The following is a 25380-nucleotide window of genomic DNA, read 5'->3' as shown; positions in this document are numbered from 1 at the left end:
AAACATACAGCACAGCCAGTATAGCCTGATTCCCGAACGAATTCATCCTAGAGCCAGTTTTCTTTGAATCAGCAGTGCAAGACACACTCCACGACCAGTGATGAATGAGCAGGTGTGTCTGATTGCACGTGTTTAAGATGGCAGAACTGCATGAGCATATTGCATAAGTCTAACCACATTTGTCACTGTTACCAAGTAACTCGTGACTCTAATAAGATGAATGTTCTTCTTTGGCTGGAAGTGTGCGAGTTTAGGGGATTCTTAAAGGAATATTCTCGACAGCATTTGTGGCAGAGTATTGATTAACACGACAATTCATTTTGACTTAATAATATACCAAAAGGAAGCTTTTATTGCAAGTTTAACCCCTTAATACAAACTTAAGTCTAACCATAGAATGTAACGAGACAAGGTTAGTGTATTATAGGTTATTGGCACGCATTTGAATTGCATTAATAAATATACTGTAGAATGAATGACCAAATTTGCTTACTGATGTTTCCTTAAAGTAAAGTGATGAATTTGATGCATGTATTGCATCAATTTGAGTCGTATCTTTCCGTTCGGACCAAATCGTACGATGTCTTATGATTTGGCCATCTCGTAAGAATTATTACGAGGTTTCATGAGGCTATGTTGATTTGACAACGTTTGTGAGGTTCCTGCCATCGAATCTTTGCATGAAATTCAAGGGTGTTGTTTGAGATACTAAATGTGCGGTCACATTTACCTTTGCACGGTGAAATTACGCGGGCGAAGAAGCGTGCGCGGATGTCGAGTGTGTGTGAAACCAGCTAAAAAACGAATTGCAGAGCAACCTCTTTTTAATAATCAGTGACGGGCAGTAGCTTCACTACAAATGTCAAAGCTATTGGCTTAACGGGATAGCTGAGTAGCGAGGTGGTAGCTTCGCTAGTTTTTAAAACAAGTATCTTTTCGGTAGCAAAGCTATGTTTTTGATTATGTAGCAGTGTAGCTTTGACATCATGCATGCACCCGGTATTCATTATTGGCAGTTTTTGATTGATTCTGAATAAATCGCTCATTTGAGTCATTTCTTTACATTGTTACAAGATGGTTATGTGCTTTTCCGTCATTAACTTGCATCATCACATATTGTCAAGATGCACACCGGATTGAACGAAACTTGCGCCTCTGTGCATCGCATGCCGTAATTCAGCAGTTGTGCTTATCCAAGAGAAGGCGACTACATCGGATGCTCACAAACTGTGTTTTTTTGAGGACACAGCTGGTTGCACGCTCACTCATGCACGTATATAAAAGGCACCTCGCCTCTTCTGTGTCCCACAATGTTCCCCTGTCATTCATGGTGAATGTGTGTGCAGGGACAACTTACAAAATGTTTTTCATTTTGCTTTGTTCTGAGCAAAAAACTGTATTTTTCATTCCGGTTCGGAAGTTCTGCAGCTTCGTTTTCAAATGATAACCAGTTAGAACAAAATAAAAGAACGATTAAAGGGATAGTTCACCCAAGAATGTAAATTCTCTCATTTTCTCCCCCTCATGCATCCCAGATGTGTATGACTTTCTGTTCTGTAGGTCCGTACAATGCAAGTGAATGGTGACCAGAACTCAGATGGTCCAAAAATCAGTTAAGGCAGCATAAAAGTACTCCAAACTCCAGTGGTTTAATCCATGTCTTCAGAAGCGATATGATAGGTGTGGGTGAGAAACAGATCAATGTTTAAGTCCTTTTCTACTATAAATCTCCACTTTCACTTTTACATTTTCTCTTCTTCTGATTTTGGCAATTCGCATTCTCCTTGCATATCGCCACCTACTGGGCAGGGATGGTCAAAGGTGAAGATTTAAATAAAAAAAGGACTTAAATATTGATCTGTTTCTCACCTACAACTATCGTAGCACTTCAGATGACATGGATTAAAACACTGGAGTTTTTATGTGATTTTTGACGATTGAAAGGTCTGGTCACCATTCACTTGCATTGTATGGACCTACAGAGCTGAAATATTCTTAAAAAATCAGGGTTGGACTGGCCATCGGGAGAACCGAGCTGGCCGGTGGGTCGTCCGCGAAATGTGCCAAACGGTAAATGGTCTGCACTTATATAGCACCTTTTTAACCTTAACGGTATTCAAAGCGCTTTACACTGTGGCACATTCACCCATTCATACACACATTCATACACCAATGGCGGTAGAGCTGCCATGCAAGGTGCTAGCCTGCCATTCTTGGCTGGCAACTTGGGGTTCAGTGTCTTGGACACTGAACCCCCAAGGACACTTCGGCATGTGGAGTCGGGATTCGAACCACCAATCCTGCGATTAGTGGACGAACCGCTCTACCAACTGAGCCACAGCTGCCCCGAATGGGCCACGATGAGCCTCGTTATGCAGAGCGGACCACAAAACAGCGACGCGATATGCCGAATTCTCTTCCCAGTCCAGCCCTGGCTCAGACCACTAAACAGGAAGTCTCGGGTTCGGTACCACGGTCTGCAAATCAGCTATCACATTACCAATTTTTCATGCAAACCATGCTCTGTTTTGGACTAAACTGCCAATGTGAAAGCCCCCTCAAATGTCTACATGACTGCTCTATTTCCAGATTCACTTGAAACAAACAAGCAGCATCAATTCTGCTGATCGTATGTCATCAGTGCAACGACTCTTCGTATGATAGTAGACCGTGACAGGTTCACCTCTGTCCTTCATTTTATGTTGATACACAGTATTGGTCGACTTGCACAGGCGCATTCCTAAAGATGCATTTCTGTTGTTGTCCATTGGAATCCATTGATCCAGTTTCTCTTTGTTGTTGTGTTATGTGTGTGTGTGTGTGTGTGTGTGTGTGTGTGTGTTTGGCCGTAAAATAGGTGCTCATCAGAACTGATCTGGCCTTGGGCAGAAACGGACCCTGTAGGGAGCTGATTTCCACCCGCAGTCCTGAGCACGGCACTCAGCACCCACTGTGAAATTAATTGAGTTCATGGTCTGTGGGACATCAGTGTCCGCTCTGAGAGCCTTGTGTACTGCGTGTGTAAATGTGTGTGTGAGCAGGAACGGTTGGGTTCATTGAAACCAGGTCATTCTGGTCGTGTTTGAAAACTCTGCGGTGCAACACCTGTACAGTTTTAAAGAGTGTTATGTTGTAGGGGGGACCGGGGAAAGTTGTCACACATAGAAGATATCACGAGGGCTTCGAGATTTAGAGCAGGCAGAACATTAGCCTCAATCCCCTTTCACTTTAATTCATATTTTTGCAAGAACTATCCTTTTAGGGACACAGCTCATGTCAGATTCATACAGTGCCTTTTCCTCTCCAGAAACATTCGTTACATCATTTCCTCTTGTCTGTTTCATCACTCATTCTCTCTCGCTGATGCAGTAGCTCAATCACAGGACTGATCCTTATTCCACTCAAACAGAGCAGGAGTGCTGCAAAACAGCCAAGCTCATTTCTGGTGACCTGAAAAAGAAATGACATGGAATGGACGGAGATAGCCAATGTCACACGCTTATGACTAACTCCACTGTGAGAAAAGAGAGATGGGATGGGTTCTGGAAGAAGATACGCGTCCGGATATTCATGCAGAGAAGAGGATGCGCTTCAATGCTCTGAGAACTTAAACACAAATGGAAACCCCACAGACACAATCTGTGCTGACCCAAATACAGTGTTCAACGCAAGCATGCATACTTATAAATACACATAGGGTAGAAATAATCGAAAATCTGTTCTCAATGTCTCAATTGTTCTCCTAGACAGCAATGAGATTAACAGAGCACAATAGTCTTACACTGGTATTCAAATGTCCATTAATGTTTCCCAATGGAGAATTGATTTGAAAAGGATTGACGGATTGATAGCTCTTTCTCGATTCTGTGGGTGGTGGTGCACGGCCGCTCTTAGTTGGTGGAGCGATTTATCGGGTTAATTCTGGTCACTGGAAAAAAGTTATGCGGCCCTGTGCGGTCGGTGTCCAACTTCTTAGAGCAGGGGTATCAAACTCGGTTCCTAGAGGGCCACAGCCCTGCAGAGTTTAGTTCCAGCCCTGCTCCAAAATGCCTTCTTGTAATCTTCAAGCACTCCTGAAGACCTTGATTAGGTGCTTCAGATGTGTTAAATTAGGGTTGAAGCTAAACTCTGCTGGACTGTGGCCCTCCAGGAACCGAGTTTGACATCCCTGTCTTAGAGGGACAAGTGGTGTTCAGCCATGCGTGATGGAGCAATAACAGTTCTGTGATGCCCTTAGATGTCCGGGGCTGCACGCGCGCCACAGTGGGTGGATCTGCGTGTGCCTACCCTGCGCCGAGAGGTAACCCGATGAACCCCACTCGTGATCGGGACTGAGGATTGCAACTATTTCCCATCAACGAGGAATTCCTAGTAAGTGCGGGTCATAAGCTTGCGTTGATTTAGTCCTGTCGCTACTACCGATTGGATGGTTTAGTGAGGTCCTCGGATTGGCCCCGATGGGGCTCCTCGTTGGCCTTGGTGGACGCCGAGAAGACGATCAAACTTGACTATCTAGAGGAAGTAAAAGTTGTAACAAGGTAATAAGATATCTTATACACCTTTAAAAACCGACTTACCATGAGCTTTGAGGTTGTTATTCTAGGGTATATGCTTCTGTATATGTTATTTCAACTTCATTTTAGAAGAACAACACTACCCAAAATAAAAATCCACCAATCAGAGACGTGGTGAAAAAAGTGCGGCAAAAGAGCTCTGCAGCGATCCCCTACTCCCATGACACACTATTACTATTACTGTATTTCGATAATTGTCTCAATTGTGTCTATTTGGATTTCTCCTGGGCAAGGAATTTGAGGGAAAACATCTTAAATATAACTGAGATAATGAAGCTTCCTGAGATATGAAAGATACGAAAGATGGCAATGAAATGTTCCTATAGGATGCAGACACGAAAATATGCATCCTCACACACACATCTCTATTAGGGTCAGTGTTTTCTGCAATGCAGAGACTGTGAACTAGAATCCTGTAAACCCGTATACAGTATACCTGCGTGAGTACACAGAAGTTAGTGTGAGCAGGTGGTGTTAGATGGCTGCGCGTTCCGAGTAACGATTCACTTCCAAACGAGGGCAAAGGACTCAGAATAAACTCACACACCAGCCTGAGAGACACATTAAATGCAGCTCTGATGAGGATACTTGAGTGAATATGTTGACACTTGATGTTTTTTGGGAATCAGTGACGGGGAAGCTTTGAAACTAACTTCCCAAACTACAAGCTCCTCATAATTTAAAGCATTTGCACTACAGTCACGCTGCAGTTGAAGTAGTTTGCATCACAACAAGCTACTAACCAAACTTTTAAGACATTGAAGAGGGCAAAATGTCTTCTAACTATCAAATATATCATGTACTTTTCAGGGAGATCTCATAAAGGGTTCAAATACATTTTGGTATGTTTGGACAGACACTGAAACATACAAGACAACATGTAATATGTAAAGACTTTTGCAAATGAACAACTTTAGAGACGTACAAATCTTGAGAGATCTGCTTACGGTAAGTCGGAACGGAAATCTGCTGATTGAAAGGTTTGTGAGAATATCGCCACAGATGATCGAGTTTATACTCAGTCACACATCCATAGCGAGACTCTTATGGAGAGAAAGACAGCACTTTATTTATATACTATATAATTACAACAACTACAGTGATTACTAGGTACAAACCCTAAACCTAACCCCAACTCTAACCTTAACTTATAGTAAGTACATGTTTTTATCAGGGCTATCAGTTCACTGTCCTTTTCTGCATATGTTTTGTGGTCCATTCTGCATAACGTGGCCCATTAAGCCCATTTCGCCCGCTCGGTTCGCCCTATGGCAGTCCACCCCTAAGTGCGTCGGCCCACCGGTAAAATGCCCTTTGGGGTGTTCACTGTCCTTTTCTGCATATCGCGGCACAGTTTTGTGGTCTGTTCTGCATAACGTGGCCCATTTCGCCCGCTCGGTTCGCCCGATGGCAGTCGGTGCGTCGGCCCACCGGTAAAATGCCCGGTATGCCAGATTACCAGTCCAGCCCTGGTAGTTTCCTAATATTACTTAGTACTTTCTTGGGTAAGTATAAGTATACTGAAAGTACACAAACTGTAAAATAAAGTACAAACGACATTTTTAAGTAAAATGTAAATGTGCTAAATGAAAAATGCATGTTTTTATGAGCAGTATGCATATGGCACAATGGAAAATGTCAAGTAAGGTGACAGTATTAATGGAATATTCCGGGTTCAATACAAGTTGACAGCATTTGTGGTGTAATATTGACTACCTCAAAAAATTATTTTGACTTGCTCCTCTTTTTCTTTACAAATGCAATTTACACTAAATATAGCTAATTATTTTAGAAACATTTCAATATGTAGTTAAGTTAGTAGCATTGCTTCTTTTAGTCATCTTTCTCCATGTTGGCACACAGAAGTGTGATGTCATGATGCTCTGGAACAAAGCCGTGTTTCACTTTAACGCTTGCGGCTGTTATACTGCAGTCTTTCTAATATCCCAAACACAGACTACATGATAATAACCTCATTACAAGAGACCTTGAGATTTTCAGGTGAATATGGGATGTAAATCAAGCATTTATTGCCTGTGATCTCTCTTAGAAAACGAAGAGAATATGATGTTGTGGCACATTTCAACGTGAGCGACAGTAGTGCTATGATATAATATGCTTTAGAGGATAATATGCGGAGACTTGATTGCTATTGATGGTTATGTCGGTGCTTTGTGGTTGCATTTAGAGTATCACCCGCGTCAACTCTCGTTTGTGGTCTAATATATTTTGTAGTGATGAAATCACCTTTGATTGTCCAGTCAAGGCATAGAACAGGCACTGTCTTTATTTTTCATCACAAGAGGCGAGGGGGTCTTTTTTGAAGGACACCACATTTTATACACACACAAAAGATCTCATGAGTGTTTATTGGTGCTTGAAAAGCTGGTTAAAATGCCACCACAAATGTCACATTAAGATAAATTACCTTAGCAACTGCCTAGCAACACCCTTGCAACAACCTAGAACAACTTCACAACAATGTCTTGGCAATAAACCCAGAACATCTTAGCAACCACATATCAGTCTGCTAAAAATGACCCAGACCACCCTAGCAACCACATAACAATGCTTAGTAAACATTCAGAACACCATAGCATCTGCATAGCAACATGCTAAAACCACTCAGAACACCTAAGCAACCAAATATCAATGCCCGATCAACCATTTAGCATAGCAACACCCAGTTAACCACCCCGAACACCCTATGTCGAGATGACCGTTTTTTTATAGATGACTTGAAGAGATGGTCCGAGGTTAGTTACGTTGATGTCTTTGACTACTTTAAGTTGTTATGATGGCCAATAACTGCACAAGTTGAGCCTGAAATTCGTTTTTACCCTCGTTGGTCTCTGTCGGGTTTGCTCGCTTCAGTCGTTTTTACGTTGTGTCTCGAGACCAGGATCCAAAACAGGCAATTGGAATCATCATGGCGCCACCCGGTGGTTGCTCAAAAAAACCCTGAATAGCCACATGCTAAAACCATTTTGTTTTCTTCAGAAATGTTAAATCTAGTTTGCATATGTAGCATATAATAATGTGTGTTTGCAGGGCTGGATTGTTAATATGTCATACCGGACATTTTCCCGGTGAGCCGACGCATTTTGGGGCCGATAAGGGGCAGACTGGCCATCGGGAGAACCGGGCCAGCCGCGAAACGGGCCGAATGGGCACGATATGCCGAAGGAGGCAGCGATATGCAGAATAGGACAGCGACCCCCCCTTCACAGTCCACCCCTGTGTGTGTTTGTGTGTGTGTGTGTGTGTGTGTTGGTGATTGTGTGTAAGTGCCCACATAGAGTACTTGAGTGTATTAAACAGTGCTAGTTTACCCCAATTAAACTGCTCACCTATCAATTACAGGTGCTGATCATACAGTAATGACTCGACTGTGGGCATCTATAATTGCATTCAGATAATGCAGCAAACTTCTCCGCCCACTCCCTGACCATCAAGTCACCTTTAAACGCCCCGCCGAGAGGGGTACAGAAGACCCCCGCAGCCCCAGGAAGCCTGACTCTGCACTGCTAGCTCTGCTAAAGTGGATCTTAAGCACAGATAATTGTTGCTCGGGTGAGAATGGAGCTATTTGTGAAGATGCATCGTCCACACAAACACTAGACAGTGATTCATGGTCTTCTACAGATGGTGTGTAATTATCTAAAGGTGGTCCTGGTGGAGAAACAGCACTGTGAATCTGTGAATTCTATTTTCAGTGCATGTTTGTTGTTTGTAGAACGAACAGGGGAGAATCACTTAACATGTTTCCAGATGAACACTTTATTGCTCAGAGGTTGCTCTTTCTTAACCCGTTAGACTTAATTGTGCATCTCAATTTCTTCTCATGCAAGTAATAACCTTTCTCTTAAAAACAGACTCAAACAAGATGATTTTCTAACCTTAGATACCATTCCAGATGTGTATGACTTTCTGTCTTCTGCAGAACACAAAAGAAGATTTTTAGGAGAATATTTCAGCTCTGTAGGACCGTACAATGCAAGTGAATGGTGACCAGAATTGGAAGGTCCAAAAAGCACCTATAGGCAGCATTAAAATAATCAATATGACTCCAGTGGTTAAATCCATGTCTTCAGATGTGATATGAAAAGTGCTAGTGAGAAACAGATCAATATTCAAGTCTTTTTCACTCTAAATCTCCCCTTTCACTTTCACTTTTAAATTTGGAAGTCACATGTGGTGCCTGTTTAGTTTCACGTTCACATCTGAAAGTAATAGTTCAAGTGGAGATTAAGAATAAAAAAAAAAAGGACTTAAATATTGATCTGTTTCTCACCCACACCTATCATATCTCTTCTGAAGACATGGATTATACCACTGGAGTCTTATGGATTACTGTAATGCTGCCTTTAGGTCAAAGTTCTGGTCACCATTCACTTGCATTGTACGGTCCTACAGAGCTGAAATATTCATCTAAAAATCTTCATTCATGTTCTGCAGAAGACAGAAAGTCATACACATCTGGGATGGCATCTAAGGTTAGAAAATGATGAGAGAATTTACATTTTTATGTGAACTGTCAATGGACATTCGTAACTTCGTCTCTTGACTTTCATATTTGAACAGACACGACCACTGAGATATATATATATATGGCTCTCTGACACACTACAAAACTTCAACGGCATGGAGAAATACAAAAGACAGAACACGAGAGAGAAAAGAAATGATCGTAAAGAGAGAGACGGAGAGGAAATGAAATTTACTCGCAGAGCTGCTTCTTTAACTCCGGCCCTCATTGATTCAACATTGCAAGTTCAGCTGTTTGATCGCTCTGCCGTGCTGTTTATGAGATATTTTACAGTACTGTTACTCTCCTAACACAGATTTAGCTGTATTCTGCTGTTTGAAGACAGTGCCAACAGTTTGATTGATTTTTTTTCATTTACCGTCCCCTTCTGTTGGGATGTCATGGAGAATGGGCGATATAGCTTCATACTCCGTTCCCGTTTGAGAAACGACACCATATAAAGAACGTGTTGTATTAAAAGATCAGAGAGATATTGAACCTTGTGAGATTAATGTCAAACTTATTTTGGAGCTCCCAAACGCTCACAGAAGCTGCAATGAAATGACTCTCGGCAGGGCCGTTAGAGTGTCCCATCAGGATGAAGTATTTCTAGATTTGGGTTATGTCACCCCTCTGAGATTCCTTTAATGATTCACTTGTTCTGTTTGCTTAACATTAAGATGACATTTCATTTCTATCACCTTCTTGTCAGAGATAAATGTAACCAGAGGAGAAATCATTGTCACAAAGCGGACTTTTTCTGTTGAAATAATAATGAAATAACTTAATTGTGCGCAGAGAATTATTCCCAGAGTAAAATAGTTTGGCTCAGATGTTCCTCTTTTATACATCAATTTTATCTCATTTATTTCTTGTGTGGTAATCTGTAGGCAAAGTCTGCCGCTCATAGGTTGCTCTGTCATATGTGAGGATCTAATTATGCTTCATTAAAATCTCATATGTAGAAGATATCAAAATAGACATAAATGAGCCTGTTGTCGACATACATTAAGGCTATAGAGTTTTGAAAAGAATGTGGATAGCATTGAGTTTACATTGACCAAAGTCTCCGTTTGAACATTGTTTAACCTCATTGTTGGGGAGGAGAAACTATCATTTCACGTTATCATTTCATTTCGTGCTTAATGTTTGGTTCCTAAAAGTTTTCCTCCCCCTAGAACTCATTCCAAACTCTAAACCGAATCTCATAAGTTTGGGACTTTATCAACATGGTGTGAACAGGTTTTAGTCCTGAAGGCATTCGGGTCGGGAGAGATCCTGCTGTTACTCTCAATATCACCTGCTAAGTCTCAGATCCATCTGCCGGGAAGTTTCCATAGTAACCCGTCTTAGTAAATAGTGCTATATTACACGGTGGGCTGGAACAGGTGCTGATCTGATGGGCATCAAATCTGCACTCTCATACATGCCTAATCTGAACTCAGACTGCAGAGATATCGTGTACTACAGAAAGTATTATAGTAGAGAGGGGACAGGACATCCTGTGCTTGCACTGTGATTATTTCAGCTAGCAATGTTGTTTTGCACCTGTTTTAGGGGGTTTTATGGTGTAATTACAATGTTGAACTGAAGTGTTTGCCTTGTGGCTCAAAACGGAAAAGTCACTCTTGCAATGTTTTCCTGTGCACAATATCTCACTGAAATAAGGTAAAAGGGAAAGGAGGAGGCGAGAACCGGCTTGACAATATAAATGATAATTTAATAATGAACATAACCAAAAAGACAAACACACACAGGTGTCGGTCAGCTGCCCGTAACTCTCTCTCTGTCACACTGCCGTCTCCGTTCGGCCTTTATCCCTCTTGCAAACGACAGCCACGCCTCCCCGGGAGGATCGGAGGCAGTCCTCTGGCCCCTAGCGGATGGAACGCCCCAGGCATTTGGTTAGGAGCCCAGCTGGTTGGGGTCTCCCTGGCAGCGGACCTGACCGCTCCAGGCTTTCGGTTAGGAGCCCCTCCTGCCCTCGCAGTCGGCAGCCGTGCTCCTCCGTCCCCGGTAAATAGGTTGCTCCGTTGGGGTGGATGGTAGTGGCGAGGACTCTACTATGGCGCATACCTCCTCCTTCCCAGGATTTTGGCACCAGTGTAACAAGGTAAAAGGGAAAGGAGGAGGCGAGAACCGGCTTGACAATAGAAATTATTATTTAAGAATGAACATAATCAAAAAGACAAACACACACAGGTGTCGGACAGCTGCCCGCAACTCTCTCGCTGTCACGCTGCCATCTCCGGTCGGCCTTTATCCCTCTGTGAGGCTTGATTATCCCTTGGCCACTCCTCCACCCTCTAGCAGATGACAGCCACACCTCCCCAGGAGGACCAAAGCCCCGCTATGTTCCGGTGGATGGAAGGGGTCTCCCCACCCCTGGCAGCAGTCCTCCCGCTCCAGGCCGTCGGCGAGGAGCCCATCCTCCAATCGCGGTCAGTGGCCGTGCTCCTCTGTCCCCTGGCAAATGGCCGTGGCTGCTCCGTTGGGGTGGATAGTAGTGGTGAGGACTCTGCTACGGTGCATATCTCCTACTTCACGGGAATTCGGCACCAGAGTAACAAGGTTAAAGGGAAAGGAGGAGGCGAGAACCGGCTTGACAATATAAATGATAATAATGAACTTAACCAAAAAGACAAACACACACAGGTGTCGGACAGCTTCCAGCAACTCTCTCTCTGTCACACTGCCTTCTCCGGTTGGCCTTTATCCCTCTCATAAATCTCATGACAACTCGTTATAATTCGTACAAAATGGTGTACATTGATGGTGTCATTTTTTCCCTTTGGGAGTAAGTGCTATACATTTAGTCAAAGATAACTTGAAAGATTTCTTATGATTTCACCATCTCGTAATATAATTACAACTTGTAACTGGGTTGGCCAAATCCAGTGACTAGTTCTTTCACAGAAGTGCTCATTCAAGCAGTCTGGGATTAACGTGAAACCAGTTTATCAGATTTAAAAAAGAAACAATGGAAACACAACATGTTTTGAAAAAACCCTTCAAAATAAAAGCACAACATGTAAACACAAAGACTACCAAAACCCCAAAATCGTCTACACATGATTGGTGTTTAGATACTGGCTAAAACTGATAATCGGCCTCACAGTAACGTTTATTTGTTAGACTCTCCAAAACACCCGACAACCCTCTGTCCTTCTATCCTCATAGAACTCAATCTTCAATGTTTAGTATTTCATTTGCATAGATGAATCTGAATGTACTCTCTGAAGTTCATCTCTTATCTTTCTCTTGAGTGGGAAAGATCTGCTCTTGATCCCAGCATGTGTCAGTAATGTGGGACAGATGATTGTGCTATAGGAGCTGGGAAGGAACACTCAGTGTGGATTTTTGAGGAGATCATCCTCTCTGACGTCACGGCACCGCAGTGCAATTACAGGCTGTTTGTGTTGTGGATGAGCGTGCTGAAGATCTGTCATTATCATCATCATCATCATCAGGAGACAAGAGGACAGAAGACACACATCTCAAACCTCTTTGTCTTTAAATCTATAGCGCTGCGCTCAGCACTGATTAGCTGACTGTTGGAAACTATAGGAGAGGAAGAGTGTATGTATCTGTCTGTCTTTCCTTTCTTTTCCTTTGCTTTCCTCTTATTATTTTGTTTTGTTTTATTTTGCTTCCTTTTCTTCTAATTCTTTTTTATTGTTCTGTTTCCTTTCCTCTTTCTGTTTGTTTGATTTTGTTTCCTCGTATTCATTTCTTTCATTTTGTTTGTTTGATTTTGCTTCCTTACCTCTGTAACAAAAAGGTCTCTTGTTTATCATAAAGGAGGAGCTGGGAACCAGATGAACAATCACAAATACTTTTAGTCAGACAGAGCACAAAAATCTCTCTCATGAACTGGCTTCTCCTTCCTCAAATCCCCATCCTGATTGGGATAACTCAGAGCCAGGCATCCATCCAGGAGAGAGAGGGAGAGAGAGAGAGAAAAGAAAAAGAGAGAAGGGAAAGAAAAAACTTCTCTGCCAGCTGGAAAACCTCTGTTAGCGATGCCGGGCAATGGCACTGGACTTGCTCAACTGTCCCTTGGGAATGGCCGCCAACTCTTGGCAGTAAGCAGCGGGCTCCTCTGCCTCATGGGGGATAGAAGTGGGCTCCTCCGCCTCCTGGCAGACAGCAGTGGGCTCCTCCGCCTCCTGGCAGACAGCAGTGGGCTCCTCCGCCTCCTGGCAGACGACAGTGGGCTCCTCCACCTCCTGGCAGACAGCAGTGGGCTCCTCCGCCTCCTGGCAGACGACAGTGGGCTCCTCCACCTCCTGGCAGACAGCAGTGGGCTCCTCCGCCTCCTGGCAGACGACAGTGGGCTCCTCCACCTCCTGGCAGATAGAAGTGGGCTCCTCCGCCTCCTGGCAGATAACAGCGGGCTCCTCCACCTCCTGGCAGACAGCAGTGGGCTCCTCCGCCTCCTGGCAGACAGCAGTGGGCTCCTCCGCCTCCTGGCAGATAGCAGTGGGCTCCTCCACCTCCTGGCAGATAGAAGTGGGCTCCTCCGCCTCCTGGCAGATAGCAGTGGGCTCCTCCACCTCCTGGCAGATAGAAGTGGGCTCCTCCGCCTCCTGGCAGATAGAAGTGGGCTCCTCCGCCTCCTGGCAGATAGCAGTGGGCTCCACCACCTCCTGGCAAACTGCTCCAATACCACCAGATCATGTATCCTGGGCGTCATGTTCTTGAGCCAGCAGCAAGGTCTCCAGGACAGCGTGGTCCTCCTTCAATATCATGGGTTTTAGCACCAGTGTAACATAAAGGTCTCTTGCTTATCATAAAGCAGGAGTTGGGAACCAGATGAACAATCACAAAGACCTTTAATCAGACATGATTAAAGGTGAGATTGCATGCATCTCTCTCTCTCGCTCTCTCTCTCTCTCGAACTGGCTTCTCCGGCTCCTCCTTACCCCCTCCTGGCTGATTAGGGTAACTCAGTGTCAGGCATCCATCCTTACGGCCCGTCCACGCCCTCCTCCTCGTCACAACCTCTAATTCATTTTCTGTTTTTGTTTTGTTCTGTTAACTTTCCTCTATAACTTTAATTTTGTTTGATTTTGTTTCCTCTTATTGATTCCTTCCTTTATTTTGTTTTGTTGATTTTCCATTTGTGTTATTCTTTTCTTCTATTTTGTTTTAAATACTTTCCTCTTATTCTAATCCTTTACTTTCTTTGCCTTTTATACTTTTCATTCTTTTACTTTTGTTTCCTTTTCATTTTCCAACTTCCTCTAGTCTTTTTTAAAAAAAAATGTTGTTTAGTTCCCCGTCTGTCGCTCACTTCGACGTTGTGTAACGACCGATGCCTCCAGATTGGGTTGGGGCGCCGTGTGCAACGGGCACGCAGCTGCGGGCCGTTAGAAAGGGGCCCCGATGCTCTGGCACATCAACTGCCTGGAGTGGCTGACTGTTTTCTTTGCCCCGCAGAAGTTTCTCCTGCTAGGCCAGGGAAAACACGTCTTGATCAAATCAGACAGCACCACTGCGGAAGCGTACATAAATCACCAAGGTGGCGTACGCTTCCGCCATATGTCACAACTCGCCCGTTGTCTCCTCCTTTGGAGCCAGCAGTGACTCAAGTCGCTGTGTGCCACTCACATCCCCGGCAACCTCAATGTGGTAGCGGACGTGCTGTCACGACAATGTTTTCCCAGTGGAGAGTGGAGGCTTCACCCCCAGTCGGTCCAGCTGATTTGGGAGCGTTTCGGCAAGGCTCATGAAGACCTGTTCGCCTCCCGAGAGACCTCCCACTGCCCGCTCTGGTATGCCCGAACAGAGGCTCCCCTCGGGGCAGATGCACTGGCACACAGCTGGCCCCCTGGGCTGTGCAAGTACGCAGCCCCAATCCACTGAGGGTACTCAAATCTACCCTGTACTGGAATAGGTGCTCCGCAGGTTAGGGCTCCTATGTGGACATTCAGCCTGTGTGTATTTTCCGCGGTACGGTCTCCTTAAAAGTGGACCCGCGTCTCCCTTGGGCAGTTCCCGCTGCCCCCTGGTCACCGTGTCTGTAGCAACTCCTCCCTCTGAAGAGGCGGTATCTACCACCACGCCACTTCCCACATGTGACCTAAAAGCCCATGTGGTGTATTTCACCACTTTTACCTCCCCCTCTCTGGGTGGGTGTGGTCTCCGAAGGGTCTTTTCCCCCTGAAAGAATAGGAAACTGGGTAAGACCCTCTTCCCACGATGCATGTAAGGGCCCAGCCGTTTTTCTCTATGCGAGAAACATACAGAGAAAAGAGGCCCGGCGAGGCTCGGCCTGTTCTCATGTTGGCAAGCGTCGCCTTGTTCCTATAAATATAAGGGTTTCCGACGACTTTATGGGGCATTGGGGAAGGGTACGTGCAGTCTCATACAGCTGGTCGTTTTGGCACACCAAGTACCTGCCAGCTCCTGTGTCAGCAGTACACGTACACTGCTTAGTGCATGACGTGATTTAAATTGGACCCCTATTGTCGCTTCTTCGACACAACGTTGAAGTGAGCGACAGACGGGGAACATCTAGGCCACTGTTGTGGCCAGACCATTTCCGGCTCCTCAGAAAAATCCTGAATGAAACAAACACACTTCCCCGCCTTTATACCCGTATGTCCGGGGGGCGGAACATGCTAATTATGTCTGCCAACTTCTCATTGCCCTTTTTTCATAGAGCAGAGGTATATTCGACGCTCAAGAGAGACCCCTAGTGTCGCTTCTTCGACACAACGTCTCGTTCCCTCCATCAGGGAACAGAGGTTACATATATAACCTAGATGTTTTCTTTACTTTCATTCTTTCCTTTCCTTTCATTCTTTATTATTATTATTATTATTATTATTATTATTACATTTTGTTACCTTTTCTCTAATTATTTACATTTTGTTTGGTTTGGTTTGGTTTGGTTTTCTTTTCTCTTAATGTTTCCTTTCCTTTAATTGCATTTCCTTTACCTCGTATTCTTTTCTTTAATTTTGTTTATTTTCTTTTCCCTTTTCCCTTCCTTTCCCTTGTTTCCATCTCTTTTAATTTTCCCCTCTGTACTCTTCTCAGATCTGTTTCTGTCCGTGACCCTGACGTCTGTTACTGTTAGTTGAGGAAGGACCTTAATCTTATCTTACACAGTTACTGAAGAAGAAAAGATTTCAGCAATCATCCAGAATTCCACCTTATTTCACTTGTTCTAGAACACTCTGTACAACATAATCATTTCCCAATCCATTTAAATACTCCCAACATCTATAGAGACCTGTTCCGCCGGTTCAGTTTGGGTTTGAAATGTGAGGTTTTTTTGCTTGGTTTCAGGAGCAGTAGTCTGATTTTGGTGGTAAATACAGGAAACCACTTGTTATTTAGGACCATTGAGGTTAGGTGGAAGCACATTTATTATTGTCAGACTATGTGTGTGCATGTGAATGTGTGTTTCTCTGTTTCTACTGCTGGTTTTCGGAGATAACCACTAGCCTAACATCAAATAAAAAAATATGAATATTTGAGAAAATGGTAATAGTGATTCTTGCCTCATCATACACCACAGATTACATAAAAACAGTCATAGTTAACCATACAATAATATACTTGACAATATTAAGCTGATTAAAGTTTGCTACTTCTAGTTTTAATTTTAAAATGTACCAATCTGCACACATTTATCAATTATAAAAGTTTCTAAGAGGGCAGGCTCTCAAAAATGCCTTTTAGACTGCCAACGTTCGGTTTAGTGCTCTCCTGTTGGAAAGTTTCACTTCATGAATAATTCACAGAATTTATTAATGAGCGTATGGAGCATAGTAAAGTGATGCGGTAAGAGAGCGTGATGCACTTTTTATAAAACAGACAAAATAAGCAAAGCTGAAATGAATGTGTGCGCACCCAGAATTAAAAAGTAAACCACTGACCTGTGTGACTTTGAAACAAATAATTTTATATTTTCAATTAGCACACCAACTCTAAATTATTTAGAGTTATTCCTTGTACAGTATAAATACCAGAACTGCTTTTGTAAACACTGCAACAAACATTTCTAGGAACATACATATTCATTCCTGTAAAACTTTGATGTCATACAGACAGGTCAACAGAATAACATGCACTATTATGTCATAAAAGCTCTGCCCCTGCACATCTCAGAATGTCATTCCCCTCAATGTTACAATGCTGCTTTATAGAGCATATGGTGATGATGTTATAGCGGTACACTGTCAGTCAGCCTGTCCTTGACTTGAACTCCGGAACAAAGTTCTGCTGCATGACAGTTCATTTAAACATTATTTTATAAAAGACATATAGGATATAATACTGGACTCTCAAGTCGTATCCTTTTCTGAGCAGTTTCTGTGCAGTGAAATCCTATGTACAGTATACAGCCAGAGTTTAGATTGAGGCACTTAAAGTAGCAAGCATACTAGATATCCAGTAGAGAGAGAGAGAGATGATAAATATGGGAATTCCGATTGCATGCCGCATTAGTTTATTTTTCTCTTTTCAGTCCATTATGCATCCTGCTATAAGAATTTTGAGCGCATCAGTGGCCATGCTTGCACTCATTCACATGTTTGCATACAAACACAGTCCAATCACAAGGCAAATGGTAACCTAATGTATCATAAGATCATATGAAGTCACAAAAGGTAAAAGAAGGAAGGAAAGAGGGAAGAAGAAAAAAGAAAGAAAGAGTGAAGGAAGGAAGAATGATAGATGGATAGAAGGAAGGACAAATGAAGGAAGGAAGGAATGAAGGAAGAGAAAAGAAGGGAGGAAAGGAGGGAGGGCAGAAGAAGGAAGGAAAAAGGGAGGGAAGAAGGAAGGAAGAAGGAGGGAGGGAGTGAGGAGGGAAGATGTAATAAAAGAAGGATGGAGGGAAGATGGATGAAAGGAAGGAAGGAAGGAAGGAAGGAAGGGAAAAGAAGGGAGGAAAGGAGGCAGAGAAGAAGAAGAAGAAAGGAAAAAGGGAGGGAAGAATGAAGGAAGAAGGAGGGAGGGAGTGAGGAGGGAAGATGTAATAAAGGAAGGATGGAGGGAAGATGGATGAAAGGAAGGAAGGAAGGGAAAAGAAGGGAGGAAAGGAGGCAGAGAAGAAGAAGAAGAAAGGAAAAAGGGAGGGAAGAATGAAGGAAGAAGGAGGGAGCAAGTAAGGATGAGAGAGAGAGATGATGGATGAAAGGAAGAATGGAAGGAAGATAGATGAAAGGAAGGAAGGATAGATGGATGGAAGAAGGACAAATGAAGGAAGGAAGGGAAAACAAGGGAGGGCAGAAGAATGAATTAAGAAGGGAGGGGAAAGAAAGGAAGGAAGGGAGGAAAGGAGGAAGAGCAGAAGTAGGAAGGAAAAAGAGAGGGAAAAAGGAAGAAGGAGGGAGGGAGAGAGGAGGGAAGATGTACGAAAGGAAGGAAGGGAAAAGAAGGGAGGAAAGAAGGGAGGGCAGAGGAAGGAATGAACAAGGGAGGGAAAAGAAAGGAAGGAGGAGGGAGGGAGTGAGGAAGGAAGGAAGGAAGGATGGATGGAGGGAAGATGGATGAAAGGAAGGAATGAAGGATGGATGGATGGATAGATGGAAGTAAGGAAGGACAAGTGAAGGAAGGAAGGAAGGAAGTGAAAAGAAGGGAGGGCAGAAGGAGGAAGGAAGAAGGAGGGAGGGAGTGAATAAGGAAGGACGGAGGGAAGATGTATGGAAGGAAGGAAGGAGGAAGGATGAATGGATGGAAGGACAGAAGAAGGAAGGAAGGAAGGAAGGAAGGAAGGAAGGGAAAAGAAGGGAGGGCAGAGGAAGCAAGGAACAAGGAGTGAGGAAGGAAGGATAGATGGATGGATGGATGGATGGATGGAAGGACAAATTAAGGAAGGAAGGAAAACAAGGAAGGCAGAAGAAGGAAGGAAGAAGGAAGGGAGGGAAGAAGGAAGGAAGAAGGAAGGGAGGGAAGAAGGAAGGAAGAAGGAGGGAGGGGGTGAATAAGGAAGGACAGAGGGAAGATGGATGAAAGGAAGACAGAAGAAGGAAGGTGGGAGGGAGTGAATAAAGAAGGATGGAAGGAAGGAAGATGTATGAAAGGAAGGACAGAGGGAAGATGGATGAAAGGAAGGAAGGAAGGATGGATGGATGGAAGGACAGATGAAGGAAGGAAGGAAGGAAGGAAGGAAAGGTAGGAAAGAAGAAAACATTGTTTGAAGTGCAGCCTGTATCTTTATCTGTGTTCTGCATGGCTCCCATCATCACCCAGTGCTGTAATGAGGACACAGGCCAGATAAAACTTGCAGTTTTTTGGGTGTACTTTCAGACTGAGCTCCCTCTGCGGTCATTAAACAGGTCATCCTCTATGAGAGCGACCTCAAGTGACCACAGAAACGTTTCCAATATGACCATTTCACAATCTTTAAATGTGTGGACATATGCTAGAAAACATCTGCAGTTGGGGCGTTTGAAAATATTTGAGCATGCATTGAGCATTTGCAGTAAATAATGAATTATTTTGTGCTTTCGTAACAGTTTTACAAATGGGCTGGTTATTAAAAATGTGTCTCATTTAGACGCTCCAGTCTCTATTTTTTAGCACAGCTTTTGGGCCATTTCCTTTCAAAACCAAATATGTATGTGCAGATATAAAATACATGTAAAGTATGGAAAAAAAAGAAGAGAGAAAATCTATCCGGGAAAAAATAAAGTAGGCAAAATGTAACAGAGAGTGAAAATATTCCGGCGCAGGAGTGTGGTTATGTGTTTGAGCTGGAGCGGTACTCTGATATGAATGTTTGTCTTCTCCAGAGAATGCACACACACACACACACACACACACACACTCTGCACATTAAAGTGTAACCACAGTCTGAAAGAAACGGCAAGAGCACACACACACAACAAAGGCAGCCTAAGGGGTGTTCAGAATGAACAAGTTCTTGCACTAAAAACGGAAGGCGCAACGTATAGTATAGAACGCCGCTGTCTCAAGACGAGCTTTTAAAACTTGACACAGCGTCTAAACAAAAATGGTTGAAGACCTCCGACTTGCACATGTTTACTTTGAAAAGCTATTTAAAAAAGCACATGGATGCAATAACACATTTGGTGTAAACGGCTCCTAAGGGATATGACATCATGTGTTTCAGTGTGTGTATGTGTCTGTTCTTCAGGTTGTTTTATAGCATCATACAGTATTCAAATAATCTTCCAGACATGAAGTCACATGGAGTCCATTTCTAACATATATAAGGTATTGCCAGACTTCTCTTTGAGTAGTTTAATGAAATGTATTGGCTATATGTTTGAATGTATTGCTGTCCTTCAAATGCATTTATTAGCCAATTTAATCGATTCGCCTAACCAATCACTCATACAGCATTTGAACCCAGACTGCTGTTGGGACCCAGTGACATATTTCCTCTCAAAATGTCTTCGATGTGGCGTACAACACCACAGCCCCCCTGAAAGACCACACAAAAGGCCTCAGACTCCAGGCGAGTAAATCAGCCGACATGATAAACAGGCCATCTGTCTGATAGACAGCCTCTTGATCTGGCTGGCATGTCATTTAGACGGATGGCTGGGATTGGTCCAGGTCATTACTGCCTGACAACCTGTCAAATAAATCTACAGCCGGCTTCTGTCTGCCCCACCCACCCTGTTGTAAATCACCATGGCGATGAAGAGACAGGCAGGTGGAGGCGTATCACTGGTCAAGGGCTGCAAAAAGACAGACCGTTCATTTTGACCAACATATTAGGTTGTAAATATCTACGCAAGATGAAAAAAAAATAACCTCAATTAAATATGCATCTCCATTTTTTATAGATTCTTTATAAAACTGAAAGTTTGCAGTCCTACATACTGATTGGTCAATACAACATTCCAGCTGTATACATGGTAAACCTACAGTATAGTCAAAGTATAGAGATAGTTGTATGCTTCTGTTGAAGCCATCTGTCAGAGTTATATGTCATTTTTTTTTTTAAATGTGTTTAGTAGCGGAATGCCTGAACTACACTACCCATGATCCCTAGGGGAAAAATCCACCAATCACAGAATTGCGGCAAACAAAGTGCACCAAAAGAGCTCTGCATTGATAACCCACTCCCATAATCAGGGCTGGACTGGAAATCTGATATACCGGGCATTTTCCCGGAGGGCCGGCGCACTTTGGGGGCGATCGGGAGAACCGAGCGGGCAGGTGTGTCGGCCGCGAAACGGACCAAATGGGCCGCGGTAAGCTAAAATGAGCCGCCGTGTTATGCAGAACAGACCACAAAACGGCGTAATGATATGCAGAAAAGGACAGCAAACCACCCCCCCCCCCTCCCCCGCTCAACTTTTGGGCCAGTTGCTATATAAAATCCCGGGACGATTTCTCTTCCCAGTCCAGCCCTGCCCATAATGCACTGTGAATGACACAATCGAGTGGGCCTCCCTATACTCTCAGACTATATATTTGTGTATATATGAATATTATGCAGTACAATTTAAACGTCATAATCAATATCAATAAATCAATAGTTTTTTTTTCTATCGTTTATAATTCCATAACAACATTTGCAATGCTTCATGGGATTGTAGTTCATCAACTCTTTATTAAAGACGTCAAGTACACAGTCTTGTACCTTTGTCTTTTTGTCCCATTTTTGAGCTTTTTTGCTTTAAATCAATGGTTTGGTTCAAGGCTTAGTAGTCAAAACATTTAAAAAAATTAATGGGAAAAATACTTCCGGAATCAAGATGGCTGAACATGTCGGCAGGCACTGTTGTGCACTATACTTTTCATAATCATTATTTATCAGTTCCGATCTGGGATATCCTTTCCCGCCAAAGATACACGTGATGCTGCTTTAGTATTTTCCCAAAATGAGGCATCTGAAAAGGCAGAATCATTTTGCTGCCGACTATTTAGAACAATCGTCACGTTTGGAGTGCACCTATGATGCCTTAAAATGCTGTATATGTAGGCAGATCAATAAGTTGAGGAGCAGAGCCAATATCTGCATTCTTCTTTGAATGGCTTTGATAAGAAAATAAAGTGCTGCCAAGAAAATATCAATATATATATATTTATATATTCACTGAAGCTTTTTACATCTGCTTTTTTTATAGCTGATAGAAATCACTCTCTATAGCACTGCTGTTGTGTTATTGTGATGTATCAATAATGCTTGATAAAAGTAGCACCACTTGTTGTGGCTGTCTGATATTACTTTGAAATAAAAGTTGGAATTGAATACAGTGTGTAATCTTAGACACCATAACATAATGGGTTGACACTGTGTTATTAATGCGAGCATGTGAGCATGTCCATGTGTGATGAAACCATACATTATCTATTCTAAATATAACCAGCAATCGTTAGGTGCTGTCTGGTTTTTGGGAATTCTAAGTGTTATACAACTATGTGTATGTTAAGTGTTAAAAATATAGAGCGTTGACTTTGCGGTAGATGATTGATGTGAAAGGTATTACACGGTTAGTCAAGGTTATACGACTCTACACAAACCCTGTCAGTCACACTGCCATATCTGTCTGCAGTTGACCGTGAGAGACAGGTGTTTATGTCTGACGATTAAGTGGATCCGACTGGACCTTGGCACTGATCTCCAGAATGCCAGACTCTGTTTGGACGCTATAACAGGTTTGAGACTTCAACTACTGCTGCAGATTTTACCCTTCTGCTCATGGGGCCGATGGAAATCTGCTGTGATTATATCCAGGGCTGTTATGAATGGGTGGAACACGACGAGTGGAGAAATTAAAATACGGCACAACAGCTGTAAAACTAATTCTATTAACTCTGATAGGGCTAGTGGGACTCCTTTGTGCTGCGAGGCACGTTTGAATACAATAAAAGTGTAGATGTCCAGAAGCGATCAGAATATCGTTCAGTATATTGTGTGAAGTAATGTCAGAATTTGTTATTTTGTTTTATTTTTAAGTGGTTTGTAGTGTGTTCTTATGGGGTTACTAACGTGCCATGCAGTTGCTTGGGTGTTATGGGTGGTTGCATGGGCATTGCTATGTGATTACCAGTGTTCTGAGTGTTTCTTAGTGTGTTGCTATGTGATTACTAGGGTGTTCTGAGAGGTTTCTAGTGTGTTGCATGTGGTTGCTAAAGTGCTATGTGGTTGTCAGTGTGTTCTGAGAGGTTTCTAGTGTGCTGCTATGTGGTTGCTAAGGTGGTGTGTTGTTGCTAGGGTGTTCTGGATGATGGTTGCAAGGCATTGCTATAGGTTTGCTAGGGTGTTCTGAGAGGTTTCTAGTGTGTTGCATGTGGTTGCTAAGGTGGTGTGTTGTTGCTAGGGTGTTCTGGATGATGGTTGCGAGGCATTGCTATACTTTTGCTAATGTGTTCTGACAAGTTTGTGGTATGTAGTTATGTGTTTGCTAGGGTGTTGTGGGAGGTTGTAAAAGTATTGCTATGTGTTTATTTAGGTAGGTGTTCTGAGAGGTTTCTAGTGTGTTCCTATGGGTGCCATGTGGTTGCTAGGGTGTTCTAAGAGGTTGTGAGGGCATTGCAATATGAATACTGGAATGTTCTAAGTAGTTTTCAGTGTGTTGGTATGTGGTTGCTAAGGTGGTGTGTTGTTGCAAGGGTGTTTTGGATGATGTTTGTGAGGGCATTGCTACGCATTTACTTGGGTGTTTTGAGATGTTTGTTGTGTGCTGCATCTAGTTTCTAAGTTGCTAGATGGTTGTCAGGGTGTTCTGAGAGGTTTCTAGTGTGTTGCTTTATTATGGTTGCTTAGGTGGTGTGTTGTTGCTAGTGTGTTCTGGATGATGGTTGCGTTTACTAGGGTGTTCTGAGAGGTTTGTTTGTGTTCCTATGTGGTTGCTTGGGTGTTCTGGGAGAAGTCAAAGGTGTTGCTATGTTTAATTAGGTGTTCTGAGAGGTTTCTAGCATGTTGTTACATGGTTTCTGAGGTGCTATATGGTTTCTAGGGTGTTCTGGGAGGTTGCAAGAGCTCGCTTTATGGTTGCTATGGTGTTCAGGGTTGTTGCAACGGCATTATTATGCGATTAATACAGTGTTGTGGGTGTTTTTTTATGTGTGTTGCTATGTGGTTGCTAAGGTGCTATGTGGTTGCTAGGGGGTTATGGGTGGTTGCTAGGGGTTATGGGTGGTTGCTAAGGTGTTATGAGGTCGCTGGAGTTTTTTGGGTGGTTGCTACTTGGTTACTTACTGGCCTAAGTCAAATGAACCCACTCTCATATCTCTGGTCTATGGCCTGGGTGCCTTTTTCAATGTAAGTCTATGAGATCATTTTTGACTGTTTTATCATCCACAAGGCAAACAAAATCAAAAGTCTGATCACTTAGACAAGTATCAGCACATCTCTCTTCTACAAGCAACATGATTTCAGGTATCATTCAAGCGTGCCGTACAAATGGTGCAGGACAAGTTAAGAGCCAAAGCTTATTACTTAGGATTATAGTTTTATTTAAATCCCTATCCCTATCTGTGAGCAGCAGTAATAGTGACTCTTGCCTTAGCAAACACCACTAATAATGTTTGTGTAAGGTATGCTGTATAATTAAAGCTCTAATTAGCGTGGGTCAAAAGAATAATCCAAAGGTTTTAGAGAAAGAAGGATTTAAGAAATTTTGTTGTAGAGTTATATGGTGCACTGGTTAAAAGGATCACCATGGTAACAGAGAGGAGAACTCAGCAACAACCGTCATTAATAACCAAGAGATACTGTACTGGGAAAAAAAGACTCAAGAAAAATGAACAGCAAATGAATTTCTGCCTGTACAGGCAGAAAAAGTTATTTTATATGAGCATGAGGGGAGTACATTAACACAGAACCGATGCAAATTCTAAAACTTAAAAAATCAATGAGTTTATCTACCTAGATCAAAATCGAAATATAAAATACTGTGCATTCATTCTGCGTACATCCATTTAAATACCTGGAAATAAAACATATAATATACAAATCTTTACCCTTGAAATGCATTAGCCTCACACGTTAACGTATCGCAGCTTGTTTTATTATATTTGACATTAGATAGAATTCATTATAATCAGAACGTTAGAACACAGAGGTGATCTTGTAAGCATGATGGGAACTAGACCTTCATCTTTCAAGGGAAACAGGACATGCATGTTGGGGTTTAAGTGTACAGTGAAGCATGCACAGTACATACTGTAAGATAACGGCATGTTCAGTTCACCCTGCCACTGCTGCTGCCCGAGATCATCTACAGAGTGCTGCGCTGCAGAAACACACAGAAACACACACAAATGACAGCAATTCATCCTAACAAACAGTGGTCACAAAACGTAATTTGACACAAGGCCGTTAACAAATAC

At 42.9% G+C, this 25380-nt stretch overlaps 1 protein-coding gene across 2 annotated transcripts in view; it reads right to left on the bottom strand.

Annotated features, from left to right (window-relative positions):
- Positions 1-25380, bottom strand: part of LOC127647993 (protein shisa-6-like) — a 94055-nt gene that overhangs the window by 40393 nt on the left and 28282 nt on the right. For both annotated transcript variants that reach the window (XM_052132545.1, XM_052132546.1), the window contains exon 5: positions 25215-25283. In XM_052132545.1, coding sequence (XP_051988505.1) covers positions 25215-25283 — 69 coding nt within the window. The remainder of the gene's footprint in view (positions 1-25214; positions 25284-25380) is intronic.

The sequence above is a fragment of the Xyrauchen texanus genome, chromosome 8 (genome assembly GCF_025860055.1).
Source record: "Xyrauchen texanus isolate HMW12.3.18 chromosome 8, RBS_HiC_50CHRs, whole genome shotgun sequence".
Lineage (NCBI taxonomy): Eukaryota > Metazoa > Chordata > Actinopteri > Cypriniformes > Catostomidae > Xyrauchen > Xyrauchen texanus.
Note: the sequence above shows the minus strand (reverse complement) of the source record. Positions and strands in the feature narration are given on the sequence as shown.